Source organism: Rhinoraja longicauda, chromosome 4, assembly GCF_053455715.1.
Source record: "Rhinoraja longicauda isolate Sanriku21f chromosome 4, sRhiLon1.1, whole genome shotgun sequence".
Taxonomy (NCBI): Eukaryota; Metazoa; Chordata; class Chondrichthyes; order Rajiformes; family Arhynchobatidae; genus Rhinoraja; species Rhinoraja longicauda.
The window spans coordinates 45,616,408-45,631,217 of record NC_135956.1 but is presented as its reverse complement, the minus strand read 5'-3'; the positions used below and the strand labels follow the sequence as shown (position 1 = coordinate 45,631,217).

Genomic DNA, 14,810 nt, shown 5'->3' with positions numbered 1-14,810 from the left:
TGCCAAACAAGCAACAAGGTCAAGGACTCTAACAATGAATGTCGAGAGTACATGAATTTAAAATATTTATTATCAAATGTATTACCTGGAAAGGCAGTCAATCTTGAATGCGTTGAAGTGCAGCAACTTCTTCTCAAAAATTCATAAACGCCGTTAATGGCAGTCAGCTCTGATACAAAAGAATAATGTTAAAGAATATTAGCCACATGCAAACAAGAAAATCAGACACAAGGACAACACCTTCTGGCTTGCCCTGTCCAGCGTCTTTGCGGGCAGGCTACATGATCCTCCACTGATACGCACTCTTTAATATCTTCTGGAGGCAGACAGCAGATTTGAAACAAAAATTAAGCCAATTCCACAGCGAGAATGCTGGTTCTCATTTACCAAAGGCATTTAGAAAACAAGTTCCAGACAATATCAGTGAGGTATTTTGCCTCTGCACATCCCGGCCTCATGTTACACAAGACAAAAGCAGTTTTTTATCTTCTGACCAAGATGAGCGCTTTCATAACATATTCATCCTTAGAGACGCCACAATTAATTTGATGAATTTTCTCTCTAATTGTGCTCAGAGGCTTTTAAACCTAGTATAAATCTAGATAGACCCACAGATATACAGATAGGGTCTGAAGAAGGGTCTCGACCCAAAACGTCACCCATTCCTTCTCTCCAGAGATGCTGCCTGTCTCACTGTTACTCCAGCTTTCGAATAAGTTTTACTCTACAAATTGAGAGGGAGAAGGGAAAATCGGAGGTGTCAGTATTACAGTATAGCAAAGGGGATTACAGAGGCATGAGGCAGGAGCTGGCCAAAATTGACTGGAAGGAGGCCCTAGCAGGGAAGACTGTGGAACAGCAATGGCAGGTATTCCTGGGAATAATGCAGAAGTTGCAGGATCAATTTATCCCAAAGAGGAGGAAAGATTCTAAGGGGAGTAAGAGGCACCCGTGGCTGACAAGGGAAGTCAAGGACAGCATAAAAATAAAAGGGAAGAAGTATAACATAGCAAAGAAGAGTGGGAAGCCAGAGGATTGGGACTCTTTTAAAGAGCAACAGAAGATAACTAAAAAGGCAATACGGGGAGAAAAGATGAGGTACGAGGGTAAACTAGCCAATAATATAAAGGAGGATAGTAAAAGCTTTTTTAGGTATGTGAAGAGGAAAAAAATAGTCAAGGCAAATGTGGGTCCCTTGAAGACAGTAGCAGGGGAATTTATTATGGGGATCAAGGAAATGGCAGACGAGTTGAACCGGTACTTTGGATCTGTCTTCACTAAGGAGGATACAAACAATCTCCCAGATGTTCTAGTGGCCAGAGATCTTAGGGTGACAGAGGAACTGGAGGAAATCCACATTAGGCAGGAAAAAGTTTTGGGTAGACTGATGGGACTTAAAGCTGATAAATCCCCAGGGCCTGATGGTCTGCATCCCAGGGTGCTTAAGGAGGTGGCTCTAGAAATTGTGGACGCATTAGTGATTATTTTCCAATGTTCTATAGATTCTGGGTCAGTTCCTGTGGATTGGAGGGTAGCTAATGTTATCCCACTTTTCAAGAAAGGAGGGAGAGAGAAAACGGGAAATTATAGACCAGTTAGTCTGACATCAGTGGTGGGGAAGATGCTGGAGTCAATTATAAAAGACGAAATTGCGGAGCATTTGGATCGCAGTAACAGGATCGTTCCGAGTCAGCATGGATTTACGAAGGGGAAATCGTGCTTGACTAATCTACTGGAATTTTTTTGAGGATGTAACTAGGAAAATGGACAGGGGAGAGCCGGTGGATGTGGTGTACCTCGACTTTCAGAAAGCCTTCGACAAGGTCCCACATAGGAGATTGGTGGGCAAAATTAGAGCACATGGTATTGGAGGTAGGGTACTGACATGGATAGAAAGTTGGTTGACAGACAGAAAGCAAAGAGTGGGGATAAATGGGTCCCTTTCAGAATGGCAGGCAGTGACTAGTGGGGTACCGCAAGGCTCGGTGTTGGGACCGCAGCTATTTACAATATACATCAATGACTTGGATGAAGGGATTAAAAGTACCATTAGCAAATTTGTCGATGATACAAAGCTAGGTGGCAGTGTGAACTGTGAGGAAGATGCTATGAGGTTGCAGGGTGACTTGGACAGGTTGTGTGAGTGGGCGGATGCATGGCAGATGCAGTTTAATGTAGATAAGTGTGAGGTTATCCACTTTGGTGGTAAGAATAGGAAGGCAGATTATTATCTGAATGGTGTCAAGTTAGGAAAAGGGGACGTACAACGTGATCTGGGTGTCTTAGTGCATCAGTCACTGAAAGGAAGCATGCAGATACAGCAGGCAGTGAAGAAAGCCAATGGAATGTTGGCCTTCATAACAAGAGGAGTTGAGTATAGGAGCAAAGAGGTCCTTCTACAGTTGTACAGGGCCCTAGTGAGACCGCACCTGGAGTACTGTGTGCAGTTTTGGTCTCCAAATTTGAGGAAGGATATTCTTGCAGCGTAGGTTTACTAGGTTAATTCCCGGAATGGCGGGACTGTCATATGTTGAAAGACTGGAGCGACTAGGGTTGTATACACTGGAATTTAGAAGGATGAGAGGGGATCTTATCGAAACGTATAAAATTATTAAGGGGTTGGACACGTTAGAGGCAGGAAACATGTTCCCAATGTTGGGGGAGTCCAGAACCAGGGGCCACAGTTTAAGAATAAGGGGTAGGCCATTTAGAACAGAGATGAGGAAAAACTTTTTTAGTCAGAGAGTTGTGAATCTGTGGAATTCTCTGCCTCAGAGGGCAGTGGAGGCCAATTCTCTGAATACATTCAAGAGAGAGCTAGATAGAGCTCTTATGATAGCGGAGTCAGGGGGTATGGGGAGAAGGCAGGAACGGGGTACTGATTGAGAATGATCAGCCATGATCACATTGTATGGCGGTGCTGGCTCGAAGGGCCGAATGGCCTTCTCCTGCACCTATTTTCTATTGTTTATTGTCTGAACCAGCATCTGCAGTTCCTTCTTACATAAATCTACAGATCTTCCCTTGAACTTTTTACATGGCTCCCATTTCTCTGGTTATATGAGGAGAATAGAAAAGCATGTGATCAGTGCAAGAGTGAAAAATAATCTTGGCTTGGCAGATGGTGAAAAATTGGGATTTGTTTGGTGAAGCAGCAAAGCGCAAAAAGCATTGGTGGGTGCTATTTATGAGCCACAAAATACTCGTTGAGATATTGAACAATGCATAAATTGGGAGATTAGGGGGCGTGTAAAAGGGAAGATTATACATGTAAATCGATAGTAATAAAGTTGAGAACAAATTCATGGTTTTCTAGATCAATAAATTGAGCCTCTTTTTCTCATATGATATTGGACATAAAATAGCCTTTTCTTGTTTTGGAGCTTATGGGGAACAGTGATTGCACACCCGGGGCAATTTCCAAAGGCCAATTAACTTACAAACACACACACATTGGGTTGTGGGACGAAACCAGAGCACCCAGAGGAAATCCACAGGGAGAACATACAAACTTCAAAATGACAGCACCCTAGGTTAGAATTGAATCCAGGTCTCTGGCACTGTGAGGCAATGGCTCCACATGTGACCACATATCCAATATTTTTAATTTATTACTAACACCTGCAGTTGTGGTGTTAATGAAAATTGGGCCTTAAATCCATAGACCTGTAACACTGACCCTTTTCCGCTCCATAGATACAACCCAACTTTGAATGTTACCAGCATTTCTATGTTGGTTTTCTAAATTTAAACTATTCATATAGAAACAAAAAAACTGATTTTTAACATTCAAAATGTGTGGTGAAGTCCTCGGCTAAAGATTTCCTTTTCTGTGTTGTTCAGACAACTTTATGTGTAGGTTTATTATTGTCACATGTTCCGAGGTACAATGAAAAGTTGTTTTGTATGCTATCCAATCAAATCAGATAAAACTATACATAAGCCAAACTCAAGTACAATAGATAGAGTAAAGGGAAAGATACAGAGTTGAGAAAGATTCAAGTTTATTATACATTTTGAAACTTTCAGGTTGCAGGTTTAGCTGGCAAGGGCAGCATTTATTTCCCATCTGTAAATACCCTTGAAAAGGAGGTGGTGAGATGCCCTCCTGAATCACTGCAGTCCTTCTGGAGAAGGCTGTTGAGAAGAAAATCCAAGGGTTTAAAACCAGTAATGATGAAGGAATGTCACTGCAAATTGGAAGGAACGTTGAAGGTGATGGTGGTATTCCCATGTGCTTGCAGTGGGATCGCAAGTTTGGGAGGTGCAGACAACAGCAGTGTATTTTGAAGAGAGCAAACACTGCAGCCGCTGGTGGTGAAGAGAAACAATGTTTAGGGTGATGAACGAGGTACAGGAATACATGGGGTACGTCATCATTACATTTAAACGGAACTGATGGATCAACTTATAAATACCACTCACCAACAAACTCTTCATCTTGACACTGTTCATCTGAACAATTCCAAACAACTAACAGCACATACCGATCCATTGTCAGATGTGATAAGAATTGTCCGTCATAAAAAAGATACACAATTTAAGGATCCTGGTTTTCTCATAGTGGTTTGACCATGTCGTCTCTATTTTCTTAAGCTTCCCAGGTATATCCTGCACACATCGTTGTCTTCAATGTGGATAGGTGATCAAACTTCACGGTTTTTTTTCTTGCTGCAGTTGGAAATGACCTTTCTACAGGTTCTAATTCCAAGAATGTTTAGCTCCAGACACTAGCTCGGGCCACATCCCAGCCGCTGCATAAGTGTGATGGCAAACACACTGGATAACTGTTTGCAGGGGTGAAAACAACTGCAGGGGGGGAAGAGACAAGGGCCAGTTGCTGTGTGTTGGTTGACACTGGTTGGGGACATTCAGGGTTGTTAGTGCTTGGGGTGATGAAAGAGGACAGGGGATGAAAGAGGACAGGTGGACGGTGAGGGATGATGAGAAGAGGGATGACTCGCTGAAGGAGAGGGGTCGGGATCAGGGGGCGACTTGCTGCTCCCGAGGGTTTAGGTTTAGTGGAGCGACCGGTTGCACCCGTTTAAGGGGTGCGGGAGGTGGCCGTTGCTCTCCCCGGTTGGGTGACCCGCTGCTCCTGTCGGCTGGGGACCGGCGGTAAAACGAGCCGAACCCGTCCTTCTCCGCCGCGCGTTTCCCCCCTTCAGGCGCCACCACTAATCGGTCCGACTGGAAAACAAGCTCCTGAACCCCGCCTGCTGCGAAACTCCGAAACTGCGATTCATTTCAAGTAAACAGCAAGGGAGGCACATTTTCCTGGAGACCAGTTGCATCCCTTGCGATCGTTTTTCCTATTCTGGAAATTATTAAGCGAGTTAAAATCGGCGGAAGATGGACTTCCGGCGCGGTTTCCCTCTCCGGAAATGTTGGGAAGTTGCACAAGGAGTGGGCTTCCGCCGTCATGTCGAGTTTCACCAAAACTGCGCAGGTGAGGAGTGGGGAACGGGAGAGAGGGGAGTTAGAGTGGAAATGCGAGTATGCGTTACAAAGGCAATGAGGAGAGGCAAGAGTAGAGCTAGAGGTATGAGTTGCAAGAGGGATGAGGTGTCTGCAACTGGATCCTCCACTCCTCATCAGCAGACCACAATCTGAAGAAGGGTCTCGACCCGAAACGTCACCATTTCCTTCCACCAGTCAGACACAGAATGCTGGAGTAACTCAGCGGGACAGGCAGCATCTCAGGAGAGAAGAAATGGGTGACGTTTCGGGTCAAGACCCTCTCTCCTACTACCAGAGATGCTGCTCGTGTCGCTGAGTTACTCCAGCACTTTGTGTCTACAATCTACGAATTGAATTGAATTGAATAAATTTTATGTCTGGCTGTGGCGGCTTTGACAAGCCGTAGTCGCCTTCCAGAGGGAAGTGCTTCAAAGAGATTGTGGCCAGGGTTAGGGGGGTCAAAAGTGATCTTACCCGCTCTCTTCCTGGCCCTGGCAGTTTGTCCCACCCCCAATCCCCCCCCCCCACCCCCACCCCCAATTCCCTCCCACCCCCAATCCCCCCCCCACCCCCAATCCCCCCCCCACCCCCACCCCCAATTCCCCCCCACCCCCACCCCCAATTCCCTCCCACCCCCAATCCCCCCATTGATGTGCTTTCCCAGCCTCACATGCTGCTTCCTGTCTGTTAGGAAGTTGATGATCCACTGACAGAGGGGTTCAGGCACAGTCAACTGGGAGAGTTTGGACTGTAGTAGCTCTGGCACAATGGTGTTGAATGCAGAGCTAAAATCCACACACAAAATCCTTACATAGGTCCCCTGGTGGTCTAGGTGTTGGTGGATGAATGTAGGCCTAGGTTGACTGCGTCATCCACTGATGCAAACTGCAGGGGGTTCAGCAGAGGGTTTATGATATTTTTCAGGTGGGCCAGCACAAGCCTTTAAAGGGTCTTCATGATTACAGAGGTCAATGCAATAGGCCTGTAGTCATTAAGGCCAGTAATCCTTGGCTTTTTGGGTAGGGGAACAATAGTGGAGACTTTGAAGCAGGCAGGGACAGTGCAGGTTTGCAGGGACCGATTGAAAATGTCTGTGTAGACTGCTGCCAGTTGTTCGGCACAGGGCTGGAGGGTGGAGGAGGAAACATGGTCCGGTCCTGGAGATTTCCGGCTTTTCTGTCTCCTGAACAGCTTTTCCACCTCCTCAATTGCTATTGTTAGTGATGGAGAAGTGGCCAGACTGATGTTGGGCAGCAAGGAGGGGGTGGGTAGTGAACGAGGGCCCAACCTTTGCAGACTGGAGTCAGGCTGCAAGTGGGTGTGAAATGGTGATTGGGGAGGAGTGGGTGGGGAAGGGTCCAGTCTTTGCAGACTGGAGTCAAGCTGTAAGTAAGTACCGGGGTTATGTTTCCGTCTATCGAACCTGCAGTAGAACTCGTTCAGGTTGTTGGTCAGCTGGTGATTGTCCAAGGAGGGGGGGTTTTCCTCTTGTAGTTGGTGATTTCTTGCAAGCCCTTCCACACTGAAGAAGCGTCATTAGCTGAGAACTTGCTCCTCAACTTCTCAGAGTACCTTTCCTTGGCAGCTCTGATTCCTCTTCTCAGCTTGTACTTGGCCTGCCTGTAGAGGTCTGCATCCCCGCTCCTGTAGGCCTCATCTTTAGACTGGCAGAGCTATATGAGTTCTACTCTAAACCAGGGCTTGTGATTGTCGAACCTGATCCAGGTCCTAGTGGGAATGCAACTGTCCTCACAAAAGCTGACATATGATGTCACAGTCTCTGTATATTCATCGAGGCTTGTGGTTGCTTCCCTGAACACATTCCAATCAGTGGAGTCAAAGCAGGACTGTAGGTTTTCAATGGCCTCGCTTGTCCACTTTTTCATTGTTCTGACCACAGGCCTGTAGGTCGGAACAAGGTGAACTAAACAATGACCAGGGAAGTCACTCTCTACTCGCATTACCTTGTCAGCGAGTTGCGAAGGCGCTCACGTACACAGGCTTGGGTGGGATGTAAACTCCAGCGAGAATAGAAGAGATTCCCTCGCAGAATAAAAGGGTTTACAAATTATAAAAAAAAGATTCCAGATTAGGACAACAGAAGTTAGACAGTACCGTGATGTCACTGCACCAGCCCTAGTTAGTATAGAAGCATATTCCACCGCCTCTTGATTTCCCCACTGCCTCCGCTTCGCAGTCCGCTCTGTGTAGTTAAAAGCCAGCCAGTTGCAGCGCATTGTCCGGGGTCGACTCACACAGCCAGGTTTCGACTCGCACAGCCAGGAAGCACAGGGCAGCAGCTCGAGAGAAATCCTTGTTTGTTTGGCACAGGAGTTGCAGTTCATCCACTTTGTTGAGTGAACGTAGATTTACAAGGAATATACTCGGGAGTGGTGAGTGTATTCCTCGTCGCCGGAATTGGGCAAGTGCTGCAGAGCGCTTCCCTCGGGTCCTCCTCCATCTCAAGACCTGAACACTGCCACAGCCCCGCCGATGAGTATGTCCAAATAATCCAGCGAGTGAGAGAAATCCGGAACAATGTTTGGAGGTACTGAATATCTGATGTTAATGAGCACTTCTCTCATGAAAGTGATCTTTGTGGGATTTTCACAGACGACACAAATGAACAAACAGACAAAAGAGCAAGAAGCAGTACACCGTGGCAGCCATCGTCAGCGCCATCATGCCATTGGCAGCAACACTTCCACCTCGATAACCATCAGCACAGCAGCACCACAAGGCTGTCTGCTCAACCTTCTGCTCTACTCATTGTATACTCATGACATAGTTCCAACTCCATCTTCAAATTCGCTGACGACACCATTCATCAATTTACGAAATAGGCGAGTTATGAAAACTCGCACATACAATTCACAATAGATGGTCCCATTTCCCGAATGAAATCTTGTGTTATTGCAACGTGAGGATGGCGAAGGCTTCCTGTCAACTTCATAGATATAAATGCATCGCCTGGGCTCACTGCTCTTCCAGTTTCAGCCACTTTCGGTGCGATACTGGGAATGACAGCAAGAACAAGGTAGGTGGTGGATAGCAACTCGTGACCGAGTCACCGACATCTTCCACCAGGTGCACCAGTGAGCCCTTCTTCACCAGCTGCCGCAATGTCCGGTTGACTCGGCTGTTGATGTGGCCTACCTCGTAGCCCCTGGCCGGCAGCACTTTCTTCAGACCCGCCGTCACCAACAGGTCCCACTTGGTCACTATGGGACTCCATCCCATCTGACCAGTTGCCGCTTCTTCCTGTCGTTCATCGCTTTGTCCACTCCCCCGCTGCGTCCTTCTCTCCCCATGTTGCCGGCACCTTCCACTTTGACTCCGGGAAGGAGGAGGAAGTGGTAGAGGGGGGAATGGACAAAGCAATGGGAAGAATTAGACGGTTAGCAGGGGAGGGAGAAATTACACTTCTCTATCTGTATTCCATGGTCCTGCATATATTTTTCAGTATTTTCAAAAAATGATATTGAACCTGCTCCCACTGCACTCTCGGACATCATGTCCCAGGTCATTATGATTCATTAAGTTAAAAAAATATTCTCATCTTTGCCTAATATTTTAAAGGTATGTCCTCTACTTCCTGCTCCGCTTGCCAGTAAATTAAATTATTATTAATTCTATCCCAGTCTGCCATGATTTAGAAAAGTCTAATAATCTTTTTCCATAACCCAAGAGAAACAACCAGTACTTCAATAGACCGGTTGCTAAAGCCTGGGATTGTCCAATACTTTTTTACACCTTCTCGAAAGACATTTCCTGGTACCCAGAATTAATGCCATACACCTACTGAGCGAGGCTCACCCTGGTTTTCATATAATATCTGCAGGACGGCACAGTGGTGCAGTGGTAGAGATACTGCCTTACAGCGCCAGAGTGAGACCCGGGTTCAATCCTGACCACAGATGCTGTCTGTAGGGAGTTAGTAAGTTCTTCCTGTGACCATGTGCATTTACTCTGGGTGCTCCGGCTTCCTCCCACACTCCAAAGGCATACAGGTTTGTAAGCTAATTTGCTTTGGTAAAATTGTAAATTGTCCCTAATGTAGGATAGTTTTTGTGTACGGGATGATCACCTGTTGGCACGGACTCATTAGGCCGAAGAGCCTGTTTTCGCTGTATCTCGAACGTCTAAAAGTCCATTGTGTAAAATATACAATATAATTCTGAGACTGTACTCTGAACTTTATTAGTTTTGTATTCTCTCCTCAAAAGATACTCTCTTTGTTTCAGCAATGGGCTTCTTTTTCGAGGATTTGGTATTTGATTGATGCCAAGATGCAACCACCTGGAAAGATTGCAACAACGTGCTCTGTCAGACTGCAGGGGAAACATAAACCGATCTACCATGCTTTGAGTGAGTATCCAGAATCTGCTTTCTCTCTTGAATGTAAAGCTTCACCCACAACCTAAGATTCAGGCAGATGCTGAAGTGAAGTGGCATCACTCTAATTCACCCATACAGTTGAGAGCAGGCACCTGCACTTTGGTGTGTATTATTTCTTGGAATAACTATTGTCTCTGTTAGTCTGATGTTTACCTCTGAATGAGGTTGAAATGAAAACTGCTTTTTGGAGTGTTGTATCCCGGAAATAAGGCTTCTATATAGAGTACCTGGTCCTAATATTGCTTGCAAAATATTTGAGGCTATAATTTCAAAGAAATCTGTTTGGATTGAAGCACTCAGATAACCAAACTCTTGTAAAGAGTCCAATGTCATTGTAACTGCTCTGCCCAAGAATGCAATAAATTAAAGAGTTGTGAATGCAGCCCAATCCATCACACAAACGAGCCGTACACGCATATTAACTCCATCTAGGAAGGCAGCCAGCATAATCTAGAAAGCACATAACACCAGATTTACGAACTCTACCATCTGCACGACTGTCGCACTAATGTTCCCACAATGGCCACCGGTCCATTCTCTGTAACCTACTCGGCCTTCTGGCACATTCCAAGCCCCTTCTTGGACTCATGGTTGTTCACTGTGATGACAACTTAAGCTTGATTCAATCTCTCCAGCCTGAGTGGTTATAGACAAAGTTTTCCCAGATGTCTATGGCAATGATGAATTTCTTGAGACTTAGACTGCAGTCAAGATGTTTAATTGTCATACGTGCCAACAAGGAAACTGAAATTCTTCCTTTCAGCATGATAGCAAACTGAAGAAGCGTCATTAGCTGAGAACTTGCTCCTCAGCTTCTCAGAGTACCTTTCCTTGGCAGCTCTGATTTCTCTTCTCAGCTTGTACTTGGCCTGCCTGTAGAGGTCTGTATCCCCGCTCCTGTAGGCCTCGTCTTTTGACTGGCGGAGCTGTCTGAGTGCTGCTGTGAACCAGGGCTTGTTGTTGTTGAACCAGATCCGGGTCTTCGTGAGAATGCAACTGGCCTCGCAAAAGCTGACATAGGATGTCATAGTGTCTGTGTACTCATCGAGGCTTGTGGTTGCTTCCCTGAACACATTCCAATCAGTGCAGTCAAAGCAGGACTGTAGTTTTTCAATTACCTCGCTTGTCCACGTTTTCGTTGTTTTGACCACAGGTTTAGCAGATTTTAATTTCTGCCTGTAGGTCGGAATAAGGTGAACTAACAATGATCGGAAAGACCCAGAGCCGCCCAAGGAACAGAGCGATATGCGTTCTTGATTGAAGAGTAGCAGTGATCAAGTGTCCTCTCCCCTCTGGTGGGGCAGGTAACATGAAGTCTGTACTTTGGGAGCTCACGACTGAGGTTGGCCATGTTAAAGTCCCCCAAAACAATGACCATGGAGTCCGGGAAGTCACTCTCTACCCTCAATACCTGGTCAGCGTGTTGCGTTTGCGCTTCACGTACGCAGGCTTGGTGGGGGATGTAAACTCCAGCGAGAATAAAAGAGGTAAATTCCCTCGGAGAGTAAAAGGGTTTGCAGTTGATAAAGAACGATTCCAGATTGTGGGAACAGAAGTTACACAGTACCGTGATGTCACTGCACCGGTCCTGGTTAGTGTAGAAGCATATTCCACCTCCTCTTGATTTTCCCGCTGCCTCTGCGTCGCAGTCCGCTCTGTGTAGTTGAAAGCCAGCCAGTTGCAGCGCGCTGTCCGGGGTCGACTCACACAGCCAAGTCTCGGTGAAGCACAGGGCAGCGGCTCGAGAGAAGTCCTTGTTAGTGTGGCACAGGAGTTGCAGTTCATCCACTTTGGTGTTGAGAGAACGTAGATTTGCGAGGAATATACTCGGGAGCGGTGTGCGTAATCCTCGTCGCCGGAGTCGGGTGAGTGCTCCAGAGCGCTTCCCACGGGTCCTCCTCCGTTTCAACACCTTGAACGCAGCCACAGCCCCGCCGATGAGTATGTCCAAATAATCCAGCGAGTGAGAGAAATCCGGAACAATGTTTGAAGGTACTGTATGTCTGATGTGAAGGAGTACCTCTCTCGTGAAAGTGATCTTTGTGGGATTACCACAGACAACACAAACAAACAAATACATACAAAACAGCAAGGAGCAGCACATTGTGGCAGCCATTGTCAGCGCCATAGAGCTCAAGATGATGTTTTGGGTCAGGACCCTGCCTTCAGACAGGGTAATAACCACCATGCTAGTGCGAAAAACCCAAAGTACAGCACTTAAAGAAGTTCATAGTTGAGGCTAATGTTGTGTGGTGTTCAAGAGCCAGTTTGTGTTGGGAGGAAGCTAATCTTGAATGTGGTGGTCACAGTTTTTAGGCTTTCTAACCTCCTGCCCGGGTTCAGTACTTCTCAAGGATTGGGCAGTGTTCACCCCCCTCTGTAACCTCCTTAGTTCCTGGCCGTTTGAGTTGCTGAACCAGGCCATGATGCAACCAGTCCATGTGTCCTCTACCAGATACCTGTGAAAGTTCTAGAGAGTATTCGTCGACCTTCCGACTCTTTTCATTCTTATAAGGAAGTAGAGGCATTGATGGGCTTTGTTTATGATTGCATAAATCTGGATTCAGGACAGATCTTTAGAGATAAGCACGCCCTGGAACATGAAATTATTGACCCTCGCCACCACTAACTATTGATGACGATAGGTTTGTAGATTCTCAGCTTTCCCCATATAAAATCACCAATCAGCTCCTTGATCTTGCTGACATTGGGAGCAAGTATGCTCTTCTGGCACCGTTCAATCAGATTTTCAATTTCCCGCCTTTAGAGCCCTTGCATGTAAGGTCATAAGGTCAAAGGGCGTGACGCACGGAGTTGCTCAAGTGTTCTGGGGGGCAATTTAGCTTTTGGCATACACTAGTAACGCATGCAACATACGTTCTTACCTTGAAAAAAACGCCAAAATGGGCAATTTTTGTGCTGTAAAAATTTGTGGGATTAGGGGTAGACGTCTGGCCAGCCGCCGGGAGAAGGGAAAATACGGCCGGGAAGGGAGGAAGGAGAGCAAGGCCAAGAAGCAGGGGCCGGCCAAGGGAGAAGAAGCGGAGGAGGAGGAGGAAAGGATGGGGTTGAGCGAGCTGGGAGAGGAGCAGCGGCAAGAACCCGAGCCGAGGGGCCTGGAGGGTCTGCAGGGGCAGAAGCAGCGAGCACTGGGGCGACCCGCCGGGGCCTGAGGGCGAAGGGCCCAGGGAACCGTGCTCGACGGCCTTGGAGGAAGAGGTTGTGGAAGAAGAGGAGGAACGGAGTGTCGAGCCCGAAGAGGAGAAGGAAGCGGAACCAGGGAGAGGCCGATCGGCAGCGGAGGCCGAGCAACAGCGAGAGCTGAGCCAGGCGCCGGGCCAAGGCACGGCTCTGCTCGGCGGCCCCAGCCTCGAGGTGTTGAGCGCCGGCCAAGTAGAAACGGAGCCCGGCTGACGGAGATGGCGAGCAGGGAGAAGGACTGGAGGGTCAACAGGAGTGGCGAGGGACCGAAGAGCCGCAGGAAGCGAGGCGCGGAGCAGGGACGCCGAGCCTGGAGGAGCGAGGAGCGCAGAAACGGGGAGAGGTGGCGGGACTCTCGGAGCACCGGGAGGGAGCCAGAGACGTGCTGATGGGAAAAGACGGGGGAAGCCGAGCTGCAGCAAAGTGCAGCCGCAACATTCAACTGCAACACCCTCTCAAATTAGGACTGGCGAATTGTTCCAGAACAGACGTCATTCCAAACATAAAATAGAAAAAGACTAAGCAAAGTTACTGTCAGCCATAGAAAGTGATTGCCTGCAGTACACGGCTTGTCCCCCAGAAGGCGTTACGTGGCAACAGTATGGGTCAGTGGTCATGACCTCGCCTGCCATGTAAGGGCTCAATACTTTGACTCAACATTACCCATTAATCGTCAAACAACGATGGTATCATCGGCAAATTTAAAGATGGCTGGTGAGGAAGTTGAGGATCCAGTTGCGTAGGGTTGAGTAGAGACACAGTTCCCTGAGTTTGATAGCAACTTTGGAATTGATGATAGTGTTGCACACCAATCTGTAGTCGATGTACAACAGCCTGACGTACATGTCTTGTTGTCCAAGTGGTTTAATGCAGAGTGGAGAGCCAGCGAGGACACATCCCCTGTCATCTAGAGTGGTGGTAAGGAAATTGTAGTGGGTCCAAGTCCTTGCTAAGGACGTAGGAAAATAACTGCAGATGCTGGTACAAATCAAATGTATTTATTCACAAAATGCTGGAGTAACTCAGCAGGTTAGGCAGCATCTCAGGAGAGAAGGAATGGGTGACGTTTCGGGTCGAGACCCTTTTTCAGACCCTTCTTCAGTCAGGGGGGTGGGACAAAGGAAGGATATAGGTGGAGACAGGAAGATAGAGGGAGAACTGGGGAGGGGAAGGGAGGGACAGAGGAACTATCTAAATTTGGAGAAGTCAATGTGCTGGGCTGCAAGCTGCCCAAGCGAAATATGAGGTGCTGTTCCTCCAATTTGCGGTGGGCCTCGCTATGGCACTGGAGGAGGCCCATGACAGAAAGGTCAGAGTGGGAGGGGGAGTTGAAGTGCTCAGCCATCGGGGGATCAGGTTGGTTAAAGGGGACTGAGCGAAGGTGTTGAGCGAAACGATCGCCGAGCCTGCGTTTGGTTTTGCCAATGTAAAGAAGTTGACATCTAGAGCAGCGGATACAATAGATGAGGTTGGAGGAGGTGCAGGTGAACCACCTGGAAAGACTGTTTGGGTCCTTGGATGGAGTTGAGGGGGGAGGTAAAGGGACAGGTGTTGCACCTCCTGCGGTTGCAGGGGAAAGTGCCCGGGGATGGGGTGGTTTGGGTAGGAAGGGACGAGTGGACCAGGGAGTTACGGAGGGAACGGTCTCTGCGGAACGCAGAAAGGGGAGGGGATGGAAAGATGTGGCCAGTAGTGGGGTCCCGTTGGAGGTGATGGAAATGTTGGAGGATGATTTGTTGGATCCGCTGGCT

At 47.6% G+C, this 14,810-nt stretch overlaps 2 protein-coding genes across 5 annotated transcripts in view; one reads left to right on the top strand and one right to left on the bottom strand.

Moving 5' to 3' along the window:
* The window catches only part of mtbp (MDM2 binding protein), a 65,469-nt gene extending 60,298 nt beyond the window's left edge, over nucleotides 1-5,171 (bottom strand). For all 3 annotated transcript variants that reach the window (XM_078397662.1, XM_078397660.1, XM_078397663.1), the window contains exons 1-2: nucleotides 4,426-5,171; nucleotides 86-169 (exon numbers count right to left, since the gene is read on the bottom strand). In XM_078397662.1, coding sequence (XP_078253788.1) covers nucleotides 86-169; nucleotides 4,426-4,495 — 154 coding nt within the window. In that variant the 5' untranslated portion in view covers nucleotides 4,496-5,171. The remainder of the gene's footprint in view (nucleotides 1-85; nucleotides 170-4,425) is intronic.
* A 197-nt stretch (nucleotides 5,172-5,368) lies between these two features.
* mrpl13 (mitochondrial ribosomal protein L13) overlaps nucleotides 5,369-14,810 on the top strand; it is an 82,487-nt gene continuing 73,045 nt past the window's right edge. The window contains exons 1-2 of one of the 2 annotated variants that reach the window (XM_078398617.1): nucleotides 5,369-5,449; nucleotides 9,705-9,828. In XM_078398617.1, coding sequence (XP_078254743.1) covers nucleotides 5,423-5,449; nucleotides 9,705-9,828 — 151 coding nt within the window. In that variant the 5' untranslated portion in view covers nucleotides 5,369-5,422. Of the gene's footprint in view, nucleotides 5,450-8,063; nucleotides 8,498-9,704; nucleotides 9,829-14,810 lie in introns of those variants that run through there. The other variant, XM_078398616.1, reaches the window with a different exon arrangement.